The following is a 22,897-nucleotide window of genomic DNA, read 5'->3' on the forward strand; positions in this document are numbered from 1 at the left end:
TCAGAACATGTCCTACCAACCGATCCCTTTTTCTAGTCAGGTTGTGTCATAAATTTCTTTTCTTCCCAATTCTGCTCAGTACCTCCCCAATTAGTTATGTGATCTACCTATCTAATCTTCAGCCTTCTTCTGTAGCACCACATTTCAAAAGCTTCTATTCTGTTCTTGTCTAAACTGTTTACCGTCCATGTTTTACTTGCATACATGGCTACACTCCATACAGACTTTCAGAAAATACTTCATAACACTTAAATCTGTATTCAATGTTGTCAAATTTCTCTTCTTGAGAAACATGTTTCTTGCCATTGCCAGTCTACATTTTATATCCTCTTTAGTTCAATGTTTGTCAGTTCTTTTGCTGCCCAAATAGCAAAACTCATCTAGTACTTTTAAGTGTCTTCTTTATCTTCCTTTCAAGACAAGTGTCTATTCCGTTCAACTGCTCTTTAAGTCCTTCTCTGTCTATGACAGAATTACGATGTCGTATGACAGAATTACAATGTCATATGACAGAATTACAATGTCATAACAAACCTTAAAGTGTTTATTTCTTCTCTCTGGGCTTTAATTCCTGCTCTAAATTTTTCTTTGGTTTCCTTTACGGCTTCATCAGTGTACAGATTGAATAAAATTGGGAATAGGCTACAACTCTGTCTCACTCCCTTCTCAACCACTGCTTCCCTTTCATGCCCTTCGACCATTATAGCTACTGTCTGGTTTCTGTAAAACTTGTAAATAGCCTTTCGCGCCCTGTATTTTACCCCTACTACCTTCAGATTTCCAAAGAGAATATTTCAGTCAACATTGTCAAAAGCTTTCTCCTTCCAAGATAAGTTTTAGGGTCAGTATTGCCTCACATGTTCTTACATTTCTCCAGAATCCATACTGTTCTTCCCCAAGGTTAGCTTCTACCAGTTTTTTCATTCTCCTTCAAAGAATCTGTATTAGTATTTCACAACTGTGACTTATTAAACTAATAGTTCAGTTATATTCGCACTTTACTGCACCTGCTGTCTGTGGAATTGCAATTATCATCTTGTTCTTGAAATCTGAGGGTGTTTCACCTTTCACGCACATCTTGCACGCCAGATGGAAATATTTCGTCATGGCTGGCTCTCCCAAGATTGTCAGTAGTTCAGATGGAATGTCGTCTACTCCTGGGCTATCTTTTGACTTAGGTCTTTCATTGTTCTTGAAAATTCTTCTAGGAGATCATGTCTTCCTTAATCTTCCATCTATGTTCTCTTCCATTTCTATTACAGTGCCATCAAATACATCTCCCTTGTGTAGACTCTCCATATACTCCTTTCAGCTTTCCCTTCTTTGCTTAGGACTGATTTTCCATATGAGCTCTTAATATCATAGAACTGCCTCTCTTTTCTCTGCAGCCCTCTTTAATTTTCCTGTAAGCGATATCTATCTTTCTCCTAGTGATGTATGCATTTGAGCACTTACATTTGTCCTCTAGCCATCCCTGCTTAGCCATTTTGCACTTCCTGCCAATCTCATTTTTTAGACGTTTATATACCCTTTTGCCTGCTTGATGTACTGCATTTTTATACTTTCATCTTTCATCGGTCAGATTCAAACCGTCTGTGTATCCGAGGATTTCTACTGGGCCTTGTCTTTTTACTTATTTGATCATCTGCTGCATTCACTATTTCATTTCGAAAACTACTCATTTGCCCTCTACTGTATTCCTTTCCCCTTCTTGTTGTCAACCGTCACCTAATGCTCCCTTTGAAACTCTCAACAATCTCTGGTTCTTTCAACTTATCCATGGTTCCATCTTCTTAATTTCCAACCTTTTTACAATTTCTCCTGTTTTAATCTGTAGTTTGTAACCAATACATTGTTGTCAGAGTTCACATCTACACCTGGAAATGTCTTACAATTTAAAATCTTCTTCTGAAATCCCTGCCTTTGTTATATAATCAGTGTGAATCCTCCTGGTGTCACCAGGTCTCTTCCACATGGACAACCTTATTTCATGACTCTTGGATTATGCTGTGTGCAAACTTACACAAGGTGGCTTCCTCTTTAATTCCTTTCCCCCAGTCCATATTCACCTGATACTTTTCCTTCTCTTCCTTTTCCTACTATTGAATTGCAGTCCCTCATCACTACTAAATTTTTGTGTCCCTTAACTATGGGAATAATTACTTTTATCTCATGATACATTTCTTCAATCTCTTCTTCATATGCGAAGGTATTTGGCATATAAACTTGTACTGCTGTGGTGAGGTAGGCTTCTTTTCTGTCTAGGCTATAACAGTGTGTTTACTATGCTATTCACAGTAGCTAGCCCGCATTCCTATTTTCTTTTTCATAATGAAACCAACTCCTGAATTACCCCTATTTGTTAGTTATAAATACAAATTTATAACTCTCTATTCACCTGGCCAGTAATCGTGTTACTTCTGCCACTGAACTTCACTAATTATCACTATATCTAATTTAACGTATTCATTTCCATCTTTAAATTTTCTAACCTACTTGCTCAATTAAGGACTCTAACAGTCCACATTCTGATGTGTAAAACACTTGTTTTGTTTATACTTATGACAACATCTTCCTGTGTAGTCCCTGCCCAGAGATCTGAATAGGGGACACTTTTACTTCTGGAATATTTTATGCAAGAGGATGCCATCATCATCTAACCATACAATAACTCTGCATGCCCCCAGGAGAAGTACGGTCGTAGTTTCCCCTTGTTTTCAGCCGTTCACAGCACCAGCACAGCAAGGACATTTTGGTTGATGTTAACAATGCAAGATCAGTCATTCATCCAGACTGTTGCCCATGCAACTATTGAAAAGGCAGCTGTCACTCCTCAGGAATGTTTGTCTGGCCTCTCAAAAGATACCCCTCCATTGCGTTTGCACCTACAGTACAGCTATCTGTATCACTGAGGCACGCAAGCCTCTGCACCGGCAGCAAGATCCATGGTTGATCAGGGGAGGAATAAAGTTGTATATGATGTTAAAGTTGTGATCTGCTCATCACTTGCTGGTGCGTAATGTTTGCCACAGGTGTTGTATTTTTGATTGCATACACACACACACACACACACACACACACACACACACACAGGGTCAGATCATTATAAAAGGGAGCCCAGCATTCCTTTGCTGGGTATGGGCTTGGCGTACCCGGGTTTCTGTAACTGGGTTCTGGCGTACACTGCCAGTCCTCTGTAACCTTAAGCTCGGGTCACACTCTAGCAACCACGTTGTGATATGGCAGTGGAATGTCATGTCACACAGAATGGGAATCTTGCCTTAACTAGCCAGATCCCATGAAGCCTAAATCACCTTCTTGTACTCGCAGTGTTTCAGGTAGTCCGTTGGGTAGTATTCATACACAAATTCCAAAGAGACCTCATGCGGCTATTGTGACTGCAATGTCTGTGGATGTAACAGAGAACAGTAATAGTACCAAACCACATTATGCAGTAGATAATGCATTTATTGTTGTTAAACATATAGCAGGTTCCCTTGAAAAATGTCGTGCACTGCTACGCTGAGGGCAACCTAAGTGAACAAATTGTAAATACCAAACTAATTGGTGAATATGCTATCTCCAGTGAGTGTCACACTGGGCTAAGTTGTAAAGAAGCTGTGATGTGTTGGGATGTTATGGATAGAGATACCACAGAACTCCATCAGGAATGGGAAAGTGAATGTGTCACTGAAGTACAGAATTTCATGAAAAGAGTTGATGGTGAGCTACAGAAATCAGATTTCAGTGAAGTTGCCTGAGTCTATTGCAGCAGGCTTTCTCCATCTGAAAGTTAGACCCTATGTACCTAATCCAATGTACTGCTTTATGTTTCAATTCTTTGATCACACTGCCATGGGCTGTAACAGTCAGGCTACATGTGGAAGGTACAGCTCCGCTGCCTGCAAAGCAGGTATTCAATGTGCTGCCCCATCCATGTATGCCAATTGCTACCAAGCACATCCAGTTTGAAGGAGGGAATCCTTATCTTTGCAGAAGATAAGGAAGTACAGGGGATTTAAGTCATCCATCGCATCTCCTATTCTGACGCAAAGAAGGTGTATAAGATCACACAGCCAGGCTCTTTCATGAAGTTGTTTGCTTCGGCATTGAAGCAGCCTGTACAGAAGACTAGTGTTGATAACCAGACTTGGACAGCTGAGCAGAACACATCAAACTACATTTTCACATACAGCTGCAAGCCCGCACCGTTAGTCCAACAACCAAGCCTTCATGTGTCTAAAGTAGTGGTTGCCAAAACTGATGTCAGAAAGGAGAATGGCCCCCATAGCAGACAGTAGAAGAAATCCAGTAAAATATTTCTGTTAAAATGACCTTGTCATCATCCCCAAAATCCTAGTTTATAAGAAAAACCAACAGGCCAAAATGATCAGGTCCAAAACCATCAGGCAGTGCGACCTTGGTCCTGTCTGATGGACCAGATTTTGACCATTTTATAGATATTATGGACTTTGATGTCTGCTTGAAGAAACTGATAAGTCCCTCAAGTAACTACCTCTCTCCCCTGCTGCAGTCTCTCTCTCCACCACAATGGAACAACTGGAGAAAGACAGAAGAAAACCACATTATTAAGATGGATTCCCTAATTCAGTGAAATTTAAATGGGTTCGTGACACGTGAAAGCACTACATCTATTAGCTCTGGGTAGACTAATGTGTCTCTATCTTCAGGAGCCACATTTTAAATTCTCTTATGCTCCTGAGCTACATGGGTACATTTTCCATAAAAAGGACGACCTTAATGGAGAGAAAGCTGAAGGAGTAGTGGCAGTGTTCGTAAACAGTGCATATTACTCCTCACATCTCTCCCTCACAAATGGTCTACAAACAATCGCTGTATCAGGGCATGTGTATCACTTGTTGACAATATATTCAGTCTACTTACCCCTCCGTGAGATGATAGATGAAGAGGCTCTCTGTGACTCTTTACTCAGCTCGCACCCCCATCTCTCCGTCCTCTGTGGTGATTGTAATGCACACAATGTGCTTCAGGGCTCTGCAACCACTTGCTCCAACAGTAGAGCAATTGAGACTGCTTTCAGTCTCTCAGTATGTTATCTGGCCCTTGCAAATGCCACTCAGTGTGGGAAGTGGTAAATGACTTGTATTCAGGTGATCACTTCCTCATCTGGATTCACCTGCCTGACAGAATGTTGCCTGATAGAAAGCCGTTGTGATGGTTGTTCAGTGGGGCAGCCTGGGTACTTTACAGCCAGTTTATAATGTTTCGATCCCAGACAGGATCTGGGAATGTGTGGATCATATTACCCAAGTTATCCACCACATTGCTGAAGAAGCATCCATTCTGAATTCTTCAAGATAGTTGAAAGGTATGCTGTCCATCTCATCCCGTCCGGTAAGTCTCATCTGATCTTGGGTTCTGGGTGACTTTTCCGAACTCTACTCCTTTTCCTAAAGCTCTCCAGTTTCTCTTCCTTCACCCCTCTTCCTTCCCCCCTCTTCCTTCCCCTTCAATCCTTCTGCTGGAAGAAGCAGGCACTGGCTCCGAAAGCTTGCATAAGTAAAACCATTTTGTATATGTGTGATCTCCTTCTGCCACTTGGTGATTAGATTTTTCATCTATCCAATTAAATTAAATTAAATTAAATTATAAGAATTGTTCCTGTCTGAATATTACATTTCAGTCGTGTTTTTCAACATTTAAGATGGGTGTCGTAGTTTTAAAGTTGTGTACACTGATTAATCCAAACAAAAAGGATTCCCATGGTTGTTCCTTAGTGTTCCCTGACGTCAGGATTCACCTCACCCATGAATATACTGTATTTATCGCAGAGCTCCATGCGATTCTGAAGGCACTTTACCAGATCAGGCATCCTCAGAGTCAACAGTTTCTCGTCTGCTCCAATTCCATTAGTACTCAACAGTTGTTGCATCACATGTACGCAGCAGAGAAAGTGGTCCAGTTACTGCAGCGGTAGGGGAAGTAGGTGTTATCCTCTTTGGTATCAGGGCCTATGTGAATTTGGGAAAATGAAGAAGCAGGGTTACTAAGGAGGCCTACAAGGGAATGTGATAATACACAATGTGCTGTGCCCCTGCAGAATGTCATTTCCCAGGTGAGTTGGAGATGCATGCAATTGTAGGAGTGGCTGGCAGTGATAGAGAACAAACTGCAGTTGGTGAAGCCAACTGTCTGGCTGAGACATTCGTCATACTGGTTGCTCTAGTGGAATGAATGGGCCCTGACCTGCCTCCAAATTGGGCAATATTTCCTAATGCACGGCTCTCATCTCCTGTGAGAGGACCCCCCAGACTATGATATCTGTGGCTTGAAAATCACTTGTGTGGCATACTCTTAAGATATCTGCCCTCTGTTTTAGCTAATGATGAGACAAATGTGATCAAGCCATTAAAGTTGTGTGAGATGTGTGGACTCTGGTGGTAGTTTTTAGGTTGAAGATTTTAGTACATTGCAGAGTGGCTTGCTCACCTCTTTTATTTAGCAATCAGCGAGCCACAGCTATCTGCTGTATTATTTTAATCTTTACACTTCCCTTTTTACTGCAAGTTTTAGATTTTTAGATCGTACAATGTTGTTTTGAGTGTGTGTGTGTGTGGGGGGGGGGGGGGGGGGGGTGTGCCCCAGGGTATTCTTTATGGTTTCTGTGCAGTTCACATTTTACTAATGTTGTGATCTTGATCCACATCTATCCCATTGAATTTTAGTCTAGAAGCTACAGACTGTGCTGTCGTGTATCCAAACTGACTTAACATTATCACACATTGTCACATGCTTATGTGCAAAAGTCTGTATGTGTGTGAAGAAAAGAGAAGAGGTCAGGGTACGGAAAATCAAAAAAGGAACTACAGATTAAAGCACATACGAAAAGCATGTCCTTTTGAAAGTTTTTAATGAACGTAGCCATTCCTGTATACATAGTCATTCATGTTTTAGTAACATCTTTGGGGCATCGGTCACATTTGGATTCATAAGGAAATATAAATTCTCAATGGATTATTCATGAATTAATGAGGAGAGGCCATTGACTGGTTGCTCCACAGGTGGTTGATGAAACCGTTGTTGCTATGGCAGACAGCACTGCACGCAATTCCCTATTATCAGGCAGTGCACTTGCTGTATCATGACAGTTGAACATCCTGTGGTCTACTGGATGGAAGGTGCTTGGAACCATTCTCAAATGGTATCGTACAAGATCCATATCACACGGCAGCTTCCACTACAGGACACACAAAGATGTATTGACTTCGCCCTCCACTTTCTCACAAGGATTGAAGTTCACGAGGGCTGGCCCTGGACCATCCTATGGACAGACGAAGTTCATTTTTCTCTGACAGGTGAAGTGAACACACAGAATTGCCGAGTGTGGGGATCTTCACCTTCAGTCACTGTGCATGAAGTTCCTCTGCATGGTGAACATGTCACCGTATGGTGTGGCTTCACGGCAATGTTCATCATTGGCTTATTCTTTTTTGTACAGGTTGGCACTAAAAAACCAAAGAAGTGAAGTTGACTGGCCAGCATTACTGCAATATGCTTCACCAGCATGTCGTACCCGCCCTGTAGAAGAGAAACGCATTGAACTTATCAGTTTTCACTCAGGATGGGGTCCCACCGCACATCACTCGTGTCACCTGCTTCTCCGAAACACATTTGGAAACGATCGAGTTATCAGCCAACCATTTCCATATGCTTGGCTGGCACAATCACCTGACCTCACTCCCTGTGATTTTTGGTTAGAGTCTACCTGAAGGAGAGGGTTCACCCGGGGAACATTCACACATGTGCCGATCTGAAGTGCGTCGTACCAAGAGAGGTAGCCAGCATACCTATAGACATGCTTTGTTCTGCTGTGCAGAATGCAGTTCTGCGCTTTCAGACTTCTGGATACTGATGGGCGCAGCAGTAATGGTACAGGTAGATAATGGTATGATGTACCGAGAAGTACATTAAAAGTGTTTCAATTGAATTAATTCTGTGTTATTTCTCTTCCCCGTGTCCTTGACATTAATGCTACCAAGTTTGGTACTTGTATGGTAATTAGTTTCCATGTTATAGCATGTTAAATAGGGAAAATTTGATTATAACCACCCGGTATATATTACTGCTTGTAATTTTGTAAAGCACAGTGAAGTTACCTGAGCTTACAGTTAAATTAGTCACAGAACCATATATTTTTCATTAAAAACTGTGTAATTAAGATAATTAATTTTAGAAAATATACTTTTGTAAGTTTTTTTTTTCCTCCCCAGTTACCAAAAGGAGAATATAGCCATGTCATGTCTTTTTCTTTCCCCCAGAAAGTTCAAGTACAGAGCAGTCGCATGATTTTCCAAATAGTTCTGCTTCATCTTCGGAAGACACAACTTCTTCTGTGCAGCAACTGAATTATGATGATGTTACTGTGCAACAGAGGGCATGCACTACATCGCTATACATCACTCAGTCAGAGCCACCAGTTTACTCAAGGTTTGTTTCATTTCCTGAAAAAAATATGTTGTTTGTTGAAACCTGAGCTCTACTATTTCATATAAAACTTTAATTTGGAATGTCAGCTAACTATTCAGACATTATTCAGACACTGACTATGGAAATATACTTTCATTGATAGATAGTACTTGAAAGAGAGAAACACATGTAAGCCATGGTGTTTTTAGATAAGGGATAGTTATTTTAGATGTCATAATTTAGAACTTTTGTGTTATTAGGTAATTACATATAACACAGATTAGCCTGAGTAATGACTTCACTTACAGTGAATGAAGGCACATTCTCAGAATTATTTTGTGACCGCTGCTCAATGAAATTGTTCTTCCTGTTATACTTATCTAATAACTTCAGAGCTATACAGTGAACAGAGTGGTCTCTTGGCTGCGTCATACAGCACCATCTGCCCCTTATATCTGTTTTAGACACGGTGCTATTCATAATTGACAAAGCTACAGTAATTGCACCAGCAGTCATCTTTGTTCTATAAAATGTAGCAAATTTGGGTGTGAGACAACTGCAGCTTTTTAATCACTATTCACTTTATTTAAGCATATTGCAAAAGCTCGCCAAGTAAGTCATAGGCCATTGTTTGAACCAAACAAATCTTTCTTGATTATGGTGAATATAGTGATCTAAGGAAAATACCTTCTATGCTCAAAGCATAGATAACTTCAAAATTTCTGCACAAGTTTCTGTATAGGCAAGCTGCCTTTTTGCTTCTCCCTTCCTTTCCCTCCCTTCTTCCAAAAAGAATTCCAGTTTTTCCATAGTGGCCAACACTTTTTTACGTGTGTGCCCGCTGCTCATGAATTTCTTCAAATGACTCGAAATGTTACACAATAAATAAAAACAGTTGAATAGTTGAACTAAAGTTGCTCCACAGCACTGTTGCTATTCAAGGTTATTAATAAATGGTGAATCAAACACACTGTTAGCATGAAATGGGAAGGTTTCATGAATTGGAGCGGCACATTGTTCAGTATGTGAGAAAGAGATACAGGGAAGGTGGGTTGTGGATGCTGATCTGGCACCCAATAGTGTCTCAGATGTAGTCTGTCAGTTAAAGATCAGACTAATTTGGTAGCCAAGATATCAGTGTGAGCTCATTATCATGAATCTCAAACTATTGTAGAACAGTTTTGGCCTTGTGACATAGACAATCATCGTGCTGGAAGATTATGTTGTTGGGGAAGACATCAAGCATGGAAGCACGGAGTCCTGATAACGTAAAAATGTTCATGTAACCTGTAGTTATTGTGGCACCTGTGATTACTATCACAGATCCTATGAAAGCCCAGGAGGATGTCCACCTTACCATAGCATTCAACCCCCTCTCTCCCTCACTGTTCTGTAGTGCAGTGCATTTCACTTGGATGGCAGGGTATCCAGGCAGGACCATCAATCTGGTGTAATAAGATACTTGATTCATGTGACCAAGTGACACATTTCATTGATGATCCCATGCCCACTGCAGTCGTAATTGTAGATGCCGTTAGATCAACATGGACACACAGGAGTCGTATGCTGCAGAGCCCCATGTCAATCAGTGTGCACCGATGATGTGCTCTGGAACATTTCTGTCTTCACCAGTATTTTACCCTGTCATCAGATTCACTGCAGATTGCTGCATATCGTGCATAACAGAGAGGGCGGGCCTGATGATGTGCGAATGTCTGACACTTTGGTGCCTACTCATGGTTTCACCACCTTTCAGCCACTTTCTAAAGATGCTCTTGACAATAGCACATGAACAGCCTATCAGCTTTGCCGTTTCTGAGATGCTCGTTCCCTTGTGATGGGCCATAATAGTCTTCCCTTTGGCAAAGTCACTTAATGTTGATGGATTTCCCCACTTGCAGCGTGTTTTGTTCCTAGAATGGTTCCCTGTTCATCTCCGCTCTGCTTATACAGTTCCTTTACTGTGTTAAGTTCCTTTACTGTGTTAAGTGCCTCCAATGCCCCCAGGTTGCATTTAGCCTTGCAGTGGGCAGTGATGATAATGTTTTTGCACATCAGTGTACAATTAGTGTATTAAAACAGCATGACTGTTTGATAAGCACTTTGGACAATGCCAGTCAGACCCCTGTTTATTTTAGTATGCCGTCAAATGTTGCTGCGAATGCGTAGGACAGGCTGTTCCAGATAACATGCCTGTTAGTGGGTAGTCGCATGCCCGCAGGCATGGGTGAGCAAGGCTGACCAACAGCAGAGACAGGAGTAGTCAGGCAGCCAGGTCTTTGTGATTGTACTGCAGAGGCTGAAGATGTGTGCAAGGGTGGCCAGCTGTGTCACATATGCAGAATATGTGCAGCTGGGGAGCCTGGAAATCCAAGGGGTGCCCAGAAGCCCCTGTGACTTTCAAGGCAGTTGGTGTAGAGTGTTAAATTTTTTTCTGTAAGAAAATGAATGAATTACGAATGATTCAAATCCAGATTGGTTAATCGTCATTTCTAACAGAATACCAGACTATTTGCTATACATAAGGAGAATGTAATTGCTGGATTCTGACTGAGAAATTAAGGACCTGATAAAGAACAACAAAGATATAATAAATCCTAGTGCCATGACCTCACAGTACAAGTAGTGGGTTTTGTTGTGTACGGATGTTGATGTGTGTTTCCTTTAGGAATAGATGAAACAGGTGGTGGTGTGAATGGATGTTGGTGTGTGTTTCCTTTAGATTGTATAGTTGTTAAATGAAGTATGAAAAGCCATTTTCCGTTTCCTGCATATGCTTCTCTGGTCTTGGAACTCCACAGAGAAGATTGGTTCTGTAGGAGCTTTCTGATAGTTCAGATTAAGAAATACTACATTGTACTGTAGAGATTTGTTATTATGAAAAGTGAAAGTATTCTAAGTTGTTGTAAGGTCTGTGAATATACCTCCTTTAATTTGATTATGTTCATACCCATCCTTGTATTAGTTACTTCAGATTAATCATTTAAGATCCACAGCTCTTTCCTATTTTAAAACATGCATGTTCTGGGGTCAGGAATGGGCTAGCCTGTGCAAAATTATTCTCTTCAATATCAGTAAAAGTGTTGAAACAAGAAAATCAGCAAACAGGGTTTTGGATTGCTTGGCTATTTTCCAGGTTTGAATGTGGCTATAACCTTATCTCTTTTCCATATTTTGCTTTCTTGCTTGCTTGGACAGAGTTATTCAACAACTGTAGTGACAAGGTCTCTCTGATGGGACAGAAAGTTTGATTTTGGCATTTCACAAGTGCTCAAGACCAGCTGTATTAACTATATATTATTTCTCCAGATAGAAGTGTAATTCATTTAATTTCAAATACTTGGAAAAAATCTACTTCACTTGACCATGTTGTTTTGTGGTCTCTTCTTTGTCTGCTTTGGTGCAAGAAATTGATTTGCCGTTTAGTAAACATTGATTATGAGTCTGACTTGCTTTAACTGAAATAGCCACTTCATTAAGTCTAGGGTGTGTGTTTGCCTATTCAGATTGTAAATAATTTTTGGTCCCAAAAACTGAGCATTGTATGATGTTTATATTTCATTGTTTGTTCAGATTACAGTTGTAGGTTCTCACATTCTGTGGGAGTTAATGAGCTGTACATTCTAACTGAACAACTTACTTCATAGTTCTCTTGCTCTCTATCGGTTGAAATAGAAAGCTGTAAGTTTGCTAGTGTTTTGTGCCTCATCACAGTGCTGGTGTTTTAACAGTGCTCTTTGCGGTTCTGGCTACTGAATACATGTAGTAAATTAACGTGTTATACTGCCGACTTCTTACTTTGCTTGTTACTAAATGAGGAGTGATGCAATTCCTGGCCTGTATTGCACGCTACTGAAAACTCTATGGAGCTGAAGGTTTATAATATTTTGAGTAATGTATGCCACTTTTACTATCATACATACTTGGAATGAAACAAGGAGCACAATTATAGTGCCAGTGGTGTGAGCAAGGCAGAGCTGGTTCTCCCGTAATGTTCCTTTCTCACAGGCAGTCCGTATGTTGGACAAAACTTGCTCAGTCCACTTAATTTTCCTTGCCTATGTTTTTATCTACTATGAAGAGATTCATTATACTGTTAACAGTTGTAGTAATTTAGCATTAATGGTAACTGCTTTTTTTCATGTAATGTGGTTGTTTAACAACATACGTAGTTTCCTTTTTGTTTCCTTACTAGAGCGAAATGCATAAGTCATTACCTTTCACCGGCTTACTAGTAGTTGAAATACGAGGTTTTTATCTAATAATGCAATAAAAATATTTTTGTTTTATTTTTGAAATGCAAGATTTTCATTCTAAGCATACAATATTTTTTATTGTCTTTTGTTCTTTTCTGTTCTTGATTGTTTCAGGTCTCGTCATGTTCTTTGTCGTACATCATCTGTTCCTGATTCAAGTTCTTTGAATGCATTAGCTCATTCTCCAGTAGCTCTACGAAGTCCAGCAAGAGATGCTCATAATTCTGTCACAGATACAGATGATAATGTGACAGTTGTTCGTGTCAACTCTGACCAAGTTCCACTGTCGGCAGGTTACCACCCAGTGGCCATCTTTGACTTTAGCACAGCTGCAACACAGATGAGTGTCAATCAGACTGAATGTGACAATGCTGCTGGTGAGCTTTTCTTAGATGTAAAACAATATTGTATTACGTGCATGTCTGGAATTACAGTGTGGGTCATAAGTTCATAGATGACATTTCTCCAGTCTTCTCTTTACCTCCATCAACCCATCTGCCTTCCAAAATACAACACGGAGAAACATTTAATGACTTCAACACATTGGACCCCCCACACCTATTCATAGTCAATGTAGTGAAATACCATTTATGTCTACTTCTATGCTCTGCAAACCACTGTGTAGTGCACGGCAAAGGGTATATCCCATTGTGCCATTTGTTATGGCTTTTTCCTGTCCCCTTCATCATAGTGCACGGGAAGAGGGATTGCTTATACACCTGAGTATGCGCTGTAGTTAATCTAATCTCGTCCTCACAATCTCCATGACAGCAATGCATAGGAAGCTGTAATATATTCCTAGATTAACTTGAAGTTGTTCTGAAAACTTTGCAAGTAGGCTTCCACAGCATAGTATACTTCTGTATTCAAGCATCTACCAGCATGCAACTGAAAATTTGCAGTCATTCCATTTCACGTCCTTACAAATTGGTATCCCCAGGTATTTGTATTATATATCATAGAAGAATCAAGTTTGCCAAGATTGTTAGCAATTCCTTTTATTACTACGGCCAGTTTTGACTGGTCTGCACTGTCATCATTGGATCTTGTAACATTATTAGATGTACATGCTCATTAGAACACTGAAAGCCACATAGTGATGTTGCGTCAAATTGTAATAAAAAATGACAGGGATCATCAGCATGTCACAAATAAAATAACACACAATTAAAACATACAAGATGTGCTGGTGTCCCAACATTATCTAATCGCTTACACCACAATGGCGATCATTGTATGCTGGAGCATCAGCAAAGCATATTGTATGTTTTAATTGTGTGTTATTTTATTTATCACATACTGATGTTCCCAGCCACTTTTTATTACAATTTGATACAACGTCACTATGTGACTTTCAGTGTTCTAAGAAGCATGTATATCTGATAGCATTGCAAGATCCGATTATGACAGCATAGGTCATAGAAATGAAAAGAATTGCTAATGATCTTCGCAAACTTGGTTCTTCAAGAATAATATAACTTTCAGATTGCTTCCAACCACTGATGCAATGTCGAAGTAATATAGTATTTGTATGAGCTGACCAATTTTCAAATTTTACTTTGCCGTCTGTCAGACATTTTATATCACTGCACAAGTGATCAAAAACTTTTGTTGTAGCGTTGTGGTAAGTACAACTTTAATGTGGTGTAATGAATGTAATTTTTTCTTCTGGTATTGTAATTACACTAGACTCTCACTAACCCGGCCATTCCTGGAACATATGGGTGCCGGATTAGCAGAAGTGCTGGATTATTGAGTGTCTGAAATTTATTTTATTCGTTTATTTTGAAAACATAGGGGATATAGTGTACTGTACTTCATCAAACCGAAGGATGCAATTTTAAAACATAAAGGATAAACTTTATTAAATCCAAAAATACATTAATTTTCAAAGAAAACTTTGTCCTTGAGTGTGTACTGTACATAATTATACAGTCGTATCAGTCACTATGAAAGATGTCCCCAATTTTTAACTGTCACAATGATGATATGCAATGGTGGCATGCTTTATCACGCATCCGCTTTACAAGCATTGCTGAGACTGTACACATCTAAACTCTGCGAGTGGATAATATCCTGTTTATGAAGAAGTTGTGAGCACAGCAGGTGCCATGATTGTTCACAATCGACCAAAACTGCATCTGGCACAATGTTGCAAGACAATTTCTGGTGATTTTTAATCACAATCTGCAAGACTTCTGCACTGATTTGCAACTGATGACAAAACCTGGATTCATCATTGCACAGCAGTCAGAAAGGCAGTCAAAGCAATAGACAAAGGCATCGAAGAAGACAGAGATAATTTTGTCAGCTGCTAAGGCAATGGCCAGTGTTTTTTGGGATCATAGATTACTTGGAAAAAGGCAGAACCATGACTGGGACCGTATTGTGCTTCATTGTTGTATCATTCGAAACTTAAAAAGACCAATGTTCACACACAAAAATGTGCTCCTTTATCAGGAATATGCGCCATCCCACACATCATTGATAACAATGATGAAAGTGCTTGAATTGACTTTTGAATTGGTTTCTCATTCAGCCTATTCACCAGACTTGGCCCCAAGTGTTTTTTCCTGTTTCTGTTCCCTAACTTTGGCTTGCTAGTTTGCAGAGTTTGACAGAATCTACTTTTACGATGGGGTGAAAAAGCTGGAGGATCATTGGACCCAGTGTATCTCTGTCAAAGGAGGTTATATTGAAGCATTTTTCCTTGCTTTTTTACGAGACATATCAGACCATCCTCGTAAATTTCCCCAACAAAATCTCACTGGTGTCAGTTTCAGGTTTAAACCAGTTTTCTGTGCCTAGTATTATGTGAATTTCACTGTGTTTTATGGATGCTTCATGCAAATGCTGTGGCAGTTAATCACTAATATTTTAATACTCTCACCTTGAAGGAGGGAAGCATTTCTTTGAATCTTACACGGATACTTCCAGAGATCGCACATCTGTTATAATCTGGGTTGACAGGACAGTTGCCTGATCTAAAAAAAAACCTATTTGTGCACCTCACACACATTCAGCTGCCTTGGTAGCAGTCTCTGATGTGTGGTGCACACCTGACCTGTTTAAGGGGACCCTACAGTTCTCAACCCAGTTGCACAAGTCTAGAAAGTTGCAGTCTAGCTTCTCACAGAATGTTTGCTGTCTCTGGTTCAATCCTCTTACTCAACTCAGACATATGGGCCATGGTCTGTTCTGGGGAGAATGCTGTTGATTGTGAACTTTGTTGGAATTCCATAGGCAAGGTTGATATTCTCAACTTTCTCTGCCAGTCACTGGAATGATCCAGTATTGACTTCTGAGCCCAGATAACAGGCACTATTTGTCCCAACGTGCGCCACAATATGTTGTTCAGTAGAACAGAAAACCAGTTCAAGTTGCAAATTTTTACTTTTTATTCATTTGATGACTAGGCGATGATTTGAAAATGGATCTCGGCCTGAAACTAGTCATCAAATGAATAGGAAGTAAAAATTTGCAACTTGGACTGGTTTTTTATTCTACTGATTAACAGAAGATGCTGACCCAAGCTACTCCGGCATGCTGGAAGTTCACAAAATTTGTAGTTTTTGTGGACCCTGTTCCATCAGTGACTGCTGATAATGTCGAATGAGGCCCACAGGCATACACACTGAGTATACACGGCATTTCATCCCATATCCCATGCTGCCATTTCCCTAAGGGGTATTATTATTCGCCATATGTTTGAATTGCCAACAATTAATAGACCCCTACCCTTTTCCATTGCCTCTCCATAACATGCGACATAGTAAGTTTCCCAACAAGTGAAGTGAGTCTCAGTGGCTCAGTTTCAGCAGTTGACAACACCTCTGATTTGTTGGTTCTCCCTGGTCCCAGTTTCCCCGTGCCACTCACAGTCAAGTAAGCAAGTAGTGAAAAATCCTATGTTAATTCCTTACATACACAGGATGGAGACAAGTGATGTAAAAATTTTGCATTAATTAAAAAAATTAATAGCCAAGGTCACAAGTAAATAACATTATGTTGTGACTAGTTTCTGTTGCTTATACAGCCACCTTCAAATTGGTTAAAAAACGTATAGTGTTTGCTCATAAAATGAGATTAAGAGGCGTCACAGTGATCTGTCGTGTAAGAGATTGATCTCGATAAAATAATGGCATATGCCACTGAGATAAAATATTATGTATTCAAAACCCATATTACAAGTTCACAATGACATACATTTAAATGCAGTGTCGTTACACCAACAACTTGTCAACCAAACTGTGTTATATACAGGAATGCTAGTTGGTCTAATAGTATGTGGCCCATTCAGATTTGTAAGTAGATATGTGTTTGCTGAGATTTAGACAGACACACACACACACACACACACACACACACACACACACACACACACACACACACTTGGATTATTTTTTCTTGCCAAAACTTAAAATACACCTGAAGTGTTCAGAATGTGACTCAACTTAAGATATCACCAGAAGACAGTGATCTGCAAATCAGAAAAATGCTTTCCTGATCTGCAAATCAGAAAAATGCTTTCCCTTAGGCCTTCAGGTGATTGAAAACTTATGCTGAGCAATTTATAGTGCCAAATATATCCTATTTTGAGCAAATAAACAGTCGAAACTATTACACCTTTGAGTTAATGTCATTGTTACGGTATGGGAACTTATGGACCACAAAGTGTGCAAATGTTATATTTATTTTGACTAAAGTCAGAAACATTTATGAAATATGTATCATTTTGACACAGAATGACCTAGTAGATAGTGTTGGAAGTTCCATGCGGCTTTTCATGGATGATGCTGTAGTATACAGAGAAGTTGCAGCATTAGAAAATTGCAGCGAAATGCAGGAAGATCTGCAGCGGATAGGCACTTGGTGCAGGGAGTGACAACTGACCCTTAATATAGACAAATGTAATATATTGCGAATACATAGAAAGAAGGATCCTTTATTGTATGATTATATGATAGCGGAACAAACACTGGTAACAGTTACTTCTGTAAAATATCTGGGAGTATGCGTACGGAATGATTTGAAGTGGAATGATCATATAAAATTAATTGTTGGTAAGGCGGATGCCAGGTTGAGATTCATTGGGAGATTCCTTAGAAAATGTAGTCCATCAACAAAGGAGGTGGCTTACAAAACACTCGTTTGACCTGTACTTGAGTATTGCTCATCAGTGTGGGATCTGTACCAGGTCGGGTTGACAGAGGAGGTAGAGAAGATCCAAAGAAGAGCGGCGCATTTCATCACAGGGTTATTTGGTAAGCATGATAGCGTTACGAAGATGTTTAGCAAACTCAAGTGGCAGACTCTGCAAGAGAGGTGCTCTGCATCGCGGTGTAGCTTGCTGTCCAGGTTTCGAGAGGGTGGGTTTCTGGATGAGCTATCGAATATATTGCTTCCTCCTACTTATACCTCCCGAGGAGGTCACGAATGTAAAGTTAGAGAGATTCGAGCGTGCATGGAGGCTTTCTGGCAGTCGTTCTTCCCGCGAACCATACGCGACTGGAACAGGAAAGGTAATGATAGTGGCACGTGAAGTGCCCTCCGCCACACACCGTTGGGTGGCTTGCGGAGTATAAATGTAGATGTAGATGTAGAACAGTTATCAAAATAATATATTACACACATTTGTTGGAATACTTATAGCATTCTAGGTAAAATAGTTAATTGGTAAAAATTTTTATTTTGTGTTAACTGGATTTCTTGTAGTGCTGACTAAAATTACTATTTTCCAACATGCTTCAACCACAAATTGTATGTCATAACACGCATTTTTGAGAGATCTTTCCAGTGTGCTCACCGAGTTGGTGAACATGGTGAATGAAACTGAAAACTGTGAAGAACAGTGAAAAGTGTCAGAATGTAATGTGGATGTGTGTGTTTTCCCTCAGTGGCCAATAGCAGTAGAGCTTACTGTGGTGACGTGAGCAAAGTGATCTCTAGTAGGTTTGTTCGAGATATAGTTCCAACCACTCGAATCGTGTGAATGCATTCGACGCAATCATTCTCCCAGTTCCCATGGTTTGTGACTGTTTGAAAGCTGTTTTGAGTTGCAGGCAGTGGACAGTTGCAACTAGTTTCAATCGATCAGAGGAAATTCTTCTGAGTGACTCCAAAGCCTTCAATAAGCCTGCTTTAAAGAAATCACTGCATGTGTTTGCATAGCTTTGGTGTTCAGTTTTGTAGCACTCTTGTTGAAGAAAATAAGTACTAGATTCCTACTAGCCTCTTAAAGCAACTGAGTATTTCAACCTTGTGAAAATTTAATACAGCCTAGTGTAATTTTATTCACTTGATGTGGATTTTTCTGTAGAAGTGTGTTGCAAATGTAAAGCCTGGGGCATCAAAAGCAAAATCCTCTCACTTTACTCTTTTAGTGTCACTTTCAAAATGAATAAATTTTCTCACTTCCGTACAAGGGTGTGATCACAAGAGCTGATAATTGGGGTCACATACTATACTCCAGGGCTTCACAACATAAGTGCTTGCGGAGCAAGCTGTGAGCAGCAAGGCGCGAGCACGGAGCAGCGCGAGCACGCTACCCCCACTACCGGACCAGAGCGGAGAGTGGGGAGAGTCACGTGGGGCACACAACAGCTGCCGCCAGTCAATGTAAATCCGCGGCCACCTGCAGGGATATCACTCACGAATTATTACTGCGACAAATGAAACAAATAAAGGAGAATGTACACGTGCCACATAATTTTATTAGCTTAGTGTATGCCTCTACATTCGTATTAATTTGTGAACTGTTACACAATAATAGGTGTCACTGAAGTGTGGGATTCTCGGTTATCTTGTACTTTTTGCCCTTTACAATTGCGTCTATATTCAGAGTAATTGTTCCTGTGCGTTGTAGGCGCAGCGTGCACTTTAAATTTCGATCGGACAATGCATTTCTCAGGCGCTTCTTGTTACATTTCATTGCAGAGAACAGTTGTTCACAAACATACGTGGAACCGAACATTGATATTATTGTAGCCGCCAGTTTGTGCAAACGAGGAAATCTATCCTGAGGGAAGTGTCTGTAGAATTCCAAAATGTTGTTCTTGTTCTGAAATTTGTTTCTGTATTCTCTGTCACACTGCAGGTCAATAATTTCTAGTTGCAGCTCAGGACGAATCCCTTCAACATTTGCTGAATATGGAGAGGAGAACAGATCAAAATCACTGTCTAGTGCTTTCAGATCTTGAAAGCGTTGATCAAATTCTTCCTTAAGGGCAACTAAACTATGTGAATAACGTTCACAGTCTTTGTGAACATCTTGCATGGATGATAATTTAGGAAAATGAGCTAGATTTCCTGTTTCCAGCTGACTCACCCAAAGTGTCAATTTCATTTTAAAAGCTCGTATTCGATCTATGAAATGAGTAATTAGCAGATCTTTACCTTGTAGTGAAGTGTTCAAAACATTCAGATGGCTAGTTAAATCTGCTAAGAACACGAGGCCACATTTCCATGAGGGCTCTTTCAATTCAGGAACACACGGTATTTATTTCCATGAACATATTTATCTCATCTAATAGGCAAAAAAATCGATTTAATAATTCGCCACGACTAAGCCAGCGGATCTCGCTACCATACTGGCTTTCTACATCCTCAAGAAAGCTTTTAAATTGCCTGTGTTGTAGCCCATGCTTCCTTATATAATTGGTTGTACGAACAACAACACTCATCACATTTTTTAGAGTGATACTCTTTGCACATAAGTTTTCCTGGTGGATCACACAGTGAACGCCCCTTATTTCATTCGGCACGGTCAGGTTTTGCATTTTCTCCTTCAACAGCGCGTTCCCTGTCATCGCTGGTGAACCGTCTGTAGACACTGAAACTAAAGAATTCCACGACGATCCTATATTTTCAACACTTTCTTCAACACTACTTAAAATATCACCTCCGGTTGTAGTGTTCTTCATGGCTACTACATCGAGGAGCTCCTCCCTCACCTCTAATCAATATGATAAGCTGCACTGTTCCAGTGATATCAACACTTTCGTCCAGAGCTAGAGAATATGCCATAAAATCTTTACAGATATTTGCAAGCTGGCTCTGGACGTCGTCTGCCATGTCCTGTATGCGACGCATAATGGTCATGTTAGATAATGGCACAATCAGAAACTGTTCAACTTGAGATGGACACAAATGTTCCGCTGCAACTACCAAACATTCTTTTATTAAAACGCCATCAGTGAAGGGGCGCAGGGATTCTGCTAAAAGCAAAGCAATTTTGTAACTCACTCTGAGAGCTGCCTCAGTTGATTTTTCTTCGTCGTCCAGATCTTCTTCGGATAGCTTCCTTTTAAGTTTAATAACTTCCTGTGCACGATCTGGTCTATCACATTTTCCACTTCCGTAGTCTTTCGCGTGGTACGACATATAATATCGCTGCAAATTAAATTTCCTAAAAGAATTCAGCGTTTTGTGACATACTAAACATTTTGCAACACCATCTTTTTCTGTAAACAGATACAGTTCCTCCCAATGGGGGTTGAACTGCGAAAGCATGGTTGGGGTTACACAACGGCGACTTGACATGATTCATAACCAGTGAAGTGACTGTTAGAGCTGATCGTAGTACTTTTAACGTTACACAGTCGGCGCGAATTCAATAGGCACGCTGCGGCCCTATTCAAACGTGCGCGCGCATTTCCCCTCCCTCCATACTCCGCGACCTTGCACCTGCTCGCGAGCACGTGCGTGAGCAGACGCGAGTACTTGCGCTCAAAACCGGCCAGTTGTTAAGCCCTGCTATACTCATTGCTATAAATGACATGCGCACATTAAGTTGGCTCACTGTAGAGGGGAGTTGGCATGGGTAGAAATACGCGTACTGTGGTGTTACATATATATTAGTGAAATTAGGCTGCTTGCCAGATTCATAGCCAGTGGACACATTGCTACCACTCCCTACCAACTAAGCTGATGATAGTTTTTCTTCAAATTAGAAAATTTATGGCATTTTTAATGTCTCGGCAAATACTACATGTAGTTTATTAACATTGGTACTAATTATCTGGAATGTATTGTGAATGAGCAACAAAATTTGTGTTACCAAAATCAATGAGATAAGTATGTTCACTTTTTTCACTATACGCACATAATCAAAGTATGTAAAATCAACAGAGGGTGTTGATGAGAAAAGTGGTCTTAGGAACAATTAAGAAAGTCTTCAGTTAACATTTGTATCACTGCTTCTCCAAGAAGTGCCAACCTCAAGTGGGAAGCAGAAATGTTTGACTCAATTTCATTCATCATAATTGATGTTTTTGGTAAGCCTGCAGCTGTCATTCTTTCTTTACATAATGGAAACTGCACCACTTATGTATTTTTCATGCTTAACCCACCACATTTCAAGAATTTCAAGTTGTCGTGGTCAAATATTTACATTAGTATTTTTGTGTTGTGCTTCTTGTCTTACACTCTAGTTGTGTTTTTGATATTATAAGGTACTGTGCCTTTTCCGTTATCCAGAAAAACACACACATACAAGCAAACTATCACTCACACTGTTTGTGAAATTTCACCCACCCACCCACCCACACACACACACACACACACACACACACACACACACACACACGCAGAGAGAGAGAGAGAGAGAGAGAGAGAGAGAGAGAGAGAGAGAGAGAGAGCACTTTTTTCTGCGTAATGTAGGAGGCACAGCACAACACCTTAACCTCAGAAAGACAACACAGTACAGCAGAGGCACAACACACATACAAACAGCTCTCAAAATACTTACATAAATATTTGCACTTGATAAGAATAAATTTTCGAAACGCATAGTGCTAAGCATGAAAAAAATACATACCGAGTATGCTGTTTTATTATTTAAATCGGATGCATTTGAGCTGTGCGAAGTGAACAGATGTGTCAACTAGCACTACAGATGGTCGGGCAACAAACTGTGCTGAGTAGTCAAAGTGGAGCGGTCTGCAGTATTGACAACAAGTGCTGTTTGCACTTCGAACTCGTAGCTTGCTGTCGTGTAAACACAACAGTTTTCGTGAAAGCATGTATGTACACACAAGTTTCTCTTCACGTGTGGTACTTATTTATACCAATAAATATGAAATAAAGTTAAGCTTGCAGTGGTTTAGTGTTTCTCTGCCCCAGCAATCCATTACAGTCTGTCCGCCATCACAAAACATTAAACACCATTGAGGACTGTAACATAGAGGCACAAG

At 40.2% G+C, this 22,897-nt stretch overlaps 1 protein-coding gene across 1 annotated transcript in view; it reads left to right on the forward strand.

Annotated features, from left to right (window-relative positions):
- LOC124795397 overlaps positions 1–22,897 on the forward strand; it is a 128,093-nt gene that overhangs the window by 47,042 nt on the left and 58,154 nt on the right. Inside the window, exons 8-9 of the mRNA XM_047259412.1 lie at positions 8,301–8,469; positions 12,819–13,081. Coding sequence (XP_047115368.1) covers positions 8,301–8,469; positions 12,819–13,081 — 432 coding nt within the window. The remainder of the gene's footprint in view (positions 1–8,300; positions 8,470–12,818; positions 13,082–22,897) is intronic.

This window comes from Schistocerca piceifrons, chromosome 4, assembly GCF_021461385.2.
Source record: "Schistocerca piceifrons isolate TAMUIC-IGC-003096 chromosome 4, iqSchPice1.1, whole genome shotgun sequence".
In the NCBI taxonomy this organism is placed as follows: Eukaryota; Metazoa; Arthropoda; class Insecta; order Orthoptera; family Acrididae; genus Schistocerca; species Schistocerca piceifrons.